Source organism: Cornus florida, unplaced genomic scaffold (assembly GCF_030987335.1).
Source record: "Cornus florida cultivar Cherokee Brave unplaced genomic scaffold, ASM3098733v1 CherokeeBrave_3.0.0_Hap2_Chr04, whole genome shotgun sequence".
Classification (NCBI taxonomy): Eukaryota; Viridiplantae; Streptophyta; class Magnoliopsida; order Cornales; family Cornaceae; genus Cornus; species Cornus florida.
This window is the reverse complement of record NW_026775574.1, coordinates 7,181,092-7,185,828: the sequence shown is the minus strand read 5'-3', so window position 1 is coordinate 7,185,828 and position 4,737 is coordinate 7,181,092. Positions and strand designations below refer to the sequence as shown.

At 33.8% G+C, this 4,737-nt stretch overlaps 1 protein-coding gene across 1 annotated transcript; it reads right to left on the bottom strand.

Annotated features, from left to right (window-relative positions):
• Positions 1–1,101: 1,101 nt before the first annotated feature.
• On the bottom strand, positions 1,102–4,408 carry LOC132302640 (aluminum-activated malate transporter 4-like). Its single transcript, XM_059799550.1, has 7 exons — positions 4,188–4,408; positions 3,712–4,088; positions 3,224–3,361; positions 2,805–3,074; positions 2,539–2,675; positions 2,291–2,437; positions 1,102–1,994 (listed from the first exon to the last, which is right to left on the bottom strand). Exons 2-7 carry the CDS (start codon positions 4,079–4,081, stop codon positions 1,326–1,328), a joined length of 1,731 nt encoding a protein of 576 aa, XP_059655533.1. The 5' UTR covers positions 4,082–4,088; positions 4,188–4,408; the 3' UTR covers positions 1,102–1,325.
• Positions 4,409–4,737: the final 329 nt, after the last annotated feature.

Sequence of the window (4,737 nt, the reverse complement as noted above, 5' to 3'; positions counted from 1 at the left end):
TAAATGAAATTATTATTACTTTTTAAAAAAATTGCATTTGTTTTATAGGGTCATGGGCCATTCAAGAACCTCCAAAAGCACAAAAGTCCTAGAACATTAGACCCAACATAAAAAACACACAAAACAAATTTTTAAGGTTTTTAATTTCCTTTCCAATCATTCATTCTAAGATTTTTTAAGTAGTCATCTATGTATGTTAACGATAACTTTAAAAGTAATGATACATCTTTCAAATTCAAAATATGCATAACGAAAATGATGTGAGTGAGGCATGTGACTCACTACTCACATTGCTCTCGTGAGCATTCTTCAAAGTTCGAGTATATTTTGTTTGAATATCTATATATATATATATATATATATATATTGAGTATACCACTTGAGTATACCACTTTTCTAACTTCAATCATTACAGCAAATTTGGGCTCTAATTCCAAATTGTTAGTTTAAAAATAATGAGACTTGGATACAAAGAATAAATTCTATTAATAAACAACTTTAATACACAAGCATTCAAACAGTTGCACACTTTACACTCAATGTTGCAGCAAAAATACTGTAGCAATGAACACATAAAATATAAATAAATAAATAAAACTCTATATAGCTTTTTTAATTATTCAACTTGTTCTTTAATCTTACAACACTTTTTACTAAACATGTTTTTATGTTTTTGCTTTCAAAATTCTTATAACAAATTTTACGTTACCAAATATGTTTCCAATCACAATTGAATACACTCTACAATATAAAAAAAAAAAAAAAAACATTGATAAAAACAGAAGAGCAAAACAAAAACAATTTCTAAACCGCCCCAATAAAATTATATTTTAATTGGGCATAATGGGAGTTGGTGAATGTAGTACTGTTACGAGACCCAAAATTTTCTATTTATAATACTTGTTTGATAACTCAATTCAGCATTTAATTATAAATGAATTTATTATTTATTTCATTAATAAAATATCACTTCTTATCACCCAAAAATAGAATATAATTTTAAGTGACTATGACATCACTTGCAGTAAACACTTAAAATTTAAAAAGATATAAGAGAAGAAAATTCTCAATGGTTAATTACTATAAAATAACTCCAGCATTTAAAATTTTCGGTACTTTATTTTTAATTAATTTTATCAAACAGCACCTAAACCAGTAGGTGTGACAGATATACATACATATAAGTAGGTGTGACAGATATACAGAGAAGTTTGGGGGTGGGGGTGTGGGGGTGGTGGTGGTGGTGGTTGTGGTGGTGGTGGTGGGTGGGGAGATTTCTAGAGAGATACAGTGTTGTTTCTCAACAGTCAGTCATCACCAAGATGTCAACTACTCTTGAACCAAAAGCACCAAAAACATCTTGTCCAAAACCCACCCACCTCTTTTTCTGCTTGTGTGACCATCTGTTCCCTAAAATTTGCAGCCTCGCTAAGCTCTTGGAATGAATCCACAAGATTTTGAAGCCTTGCAACAAACTCAATCAAAAGTGAAGCAAATGTTGCCAATGACAAAGAGCTTGCACTTTCATATGTCCTTGCTTCCTGCTCATTAAACATGTGATCGCCATTAAATGGCATGCCTGATGAAGGCCATGCTGGGAGGGACCTATTGGTGTCCGTGTTCGGAACATGAACCTCCCAGGTTCTTGGCACAGGAACAAATCCAAAGTCAATGATTGTTTCATTACTAGAGTTGGTCACTAATGGTTTGTCTTCAATATTGTTGTTGGCATCAAGGAAGTTTTGAGGAGGATCTTCAATTTCTTTGGGAAGTTTTTCGGATCTCCAGCTCTCTGAATTGACTAGCAGATATGATTTATGGTCTATCTTCATTTGCAATTCTTCTGCTGCCTCCTGCACTTCCAGGAGAATGTCTTTGGAGCTTAATTTTTCCATCTTTTCAACCTTGTCTCCCAGCTCACGTAACACTTTAGCTCCTTTAGTACTGACCATTTGAAGCTCACTTCGAAAAACCTGTCTCTTTTCTGGTGGTGCCTACACATAGAAATGGATGAAACTCAGTGGCATATATATGTTGATGATTATTAACCATAATCAAACACAACTTAATTGCATAGATGTTTCAATGCTGAGTAAAAGCAAATCATGCACATGGAATGTTGTTGGAAAAAGCCACTGGAAAAAACAAATAATTATCATTGTCCTCTTTGAGTGGTTAACATGGGGCTTTCAAAACAACCAATACAGTGAGACATGAAATACTGTATCTATATATATATATATATATATATATATATAAAATGTAGAATTGGGAAGGCATATCAAATTACCTGTATTTCAGATATTATACATGCATGCATTGCCATTACCATGATTGCACAATGCCTCAATGCACCACCTACTTCCACATAGTTTTTCCAGGGATAATGAAATGTTCTATAAGGTCCATGAGGTGGTTCCCATAGCGCAAAGTCCAACTGCCAAACCGAGAAATAGATCAAATTTAACTACAACTACTACTACACTACATTATCGGTAAGTTAGACAAATAACATAATTTATATATAATAAAGCATACGAGGGATTCCTCATTGCTTGACGATTGCACTGCTGTTCTGCAGCCATTGTACACAGGGTCATCAGAAGCCTGATATGTAAGTGTTTTCGAAGAAACCCTACGATATTCAACACATTGAAGGTACTCATTTACGCAGCCTAAACAAAGCCACCAATGTATTAGCCAAACACGTCATACAAGATCAAAAAATATCATAAACAGTGGCAATTTTGCAAACATTTCTTTTTTTCTTCTCTCTTTTTCTTTTAACAAAGTTATAATCAAACCTTCCAAAGAAGTAGCAACACCCTTGAGGTTTTTCACCACCAATTTGTGCAGATCCTCCCCTGCCCAAATGGGGCAAATACATGTATTTACAACCAAACTAACACCGGCACCAACTCCGACCATCGATAACCGGTAGAAAGCCGTTCGTAAAATCGTTGATGATGAAGTCCCAGATACTATTACAATACAAAATGTCAACACAAATATCCGTAACCCATATTCATATAACTTCAGTGTTGGGTACAATCTGGCATAACTAGCACAAAATCCTAAAAACACCACAAAAACAACGAAACAAAATATCATAACTAAATGGAAAATGGAACAGTATAAATATGCATATATATATATATATATATATATATATATATATATATATATATATGGAATTACAAATAATAAATGCTTAAAGGCTGACCTGTAACAAATACACTGATTATGATATAAACTTCGAACACTCCTCCAAGCATCATAAATAGCTCTGCAAGTCCCATAGCGAACCCACCAGCGCATAATGTACCCAATGTACGATTAAACCCTTTGTTAAGCATAGCTCCTACATGATAGAATGAAAAATGCTAATCACTCTTATTCAGTAACCAGTGAGTTGAACTCAGAAAGTTCAGTCAATCTGGGCTGAAAATCAGAAAACTGTTCAAAAATCTGATTGGTTGACAGTTTCTGAAAACTACTTTATGAAAACTCAGTTTTTTTATAAAAAAAAAAAGCATGTTTTATAGTTCTCTAAAAACAGTTTTCAGATAGGCAAACCAAGCAATCTCTATAATTTCGGTCTCTATTATGATGATGATGATAGCATAATTCAATGGGAAAGAGAATGGACTACTATAGAGAAATCAATTTGATTTCAATTGAAGGTGATTTGAGCATGACAAAAACTAGTACCTACGCTGAATTCGAAAACCATAACAACAGTGATAATTGCCCAAACAGAATACTGGCTAGCACTCCCAAGTTCTTCCTTGAAAAATATGATCACTGACACTAGTGCTAGTGACAGTCCCATCTTGGCTGCGAAAATTATTTTTCGAGGATCTGATCGGCCCATTTCACACAACTTCTCAGCAGTCTCCTGGAAACTATTCAAATAACTGGTAATGGATTTTCTCACTGAATCAAAGCAACTGCATTTTACGCTTTCTTCGTCATCTTCAGAGCTGCCCAAACCAAGCTCTGAGTACCCTTCTCTCGAAAGCAGACTTTCCTTGCTCCAATCTGCAAAGCCATGCCTGAATAATCCGATTTTGGCTGCCATTGCTTTGCTGTATAAATGAGAAATGACAATTCAGAAACCAAGCAAGAAAGAAGAAAAAACATCAAAATGGATATCCATACATGTGTGACATTCTGTAAACACTTACTCGTGTATGTTTTATGTACATAAGTAGCAAATTTAAGTAATACTTCAGAAAAGTTGGATATGAAGAGAAAAATTTTGACGGAATAAAAGGAGAATCAGACAACTATGATGGTACATTGGTAATTTTAGAACAAAATATGTTTTTGTTACCCAATGATAATGGCAATCAATGAGATAAACATTCTAAGAGAATGAGAAAATTTTTAATGTGCAGCATGTGCTCATATGATAGCACCCACTAATTAAACACTAACCGCGCCAAAAAAAAAAAAATAAAATAAAATAAAATAAAATAAAATAAAATAAAAAATACCAACTTGTAGCATTACTCTTTTAGGACATAGTCAGAACACGTGCAAGCCTTGGGGGGGAATCCAAAAACAAAAACAAAAAATAACCCCTTTTTTTATTTTTTTGGTTGAGTTTGGACTAAGGACAAGTGACTGACCCACAGTGGGGTACCAATAATAGATAGGTAGATGAAAATGGAAGTGTTGAAAGGGGGTTGGAGTTGAAATTTTTCTGAGAACTTCATCAATTAGGAAGTTTAG

Bases quoted from the DNA above. Each gene is read 5' to 3' on its own strand.
- LOC132302640 (XM_059799550.1), bottom strand. From the start codon at position 4,081: ATGGCAGCCAAAATCGGATTATTCAGGCATGGCTTTGCAGATTGGAGC. The intron at 2,438-2,538 runs GTATGCTTTATT...TCGGTTTGGCAG, and splicing joins CAAGCAATGAGGAATCCCTC to TTGGACTTTGCGCTATGGGA. The intron at 1,995-2,290 runs GTAATTTGATAT...TTCTATGTGTAG, and splicing joins GTATAATATCTGAAATACAG to GCACCACCAGAAAAGAGACA.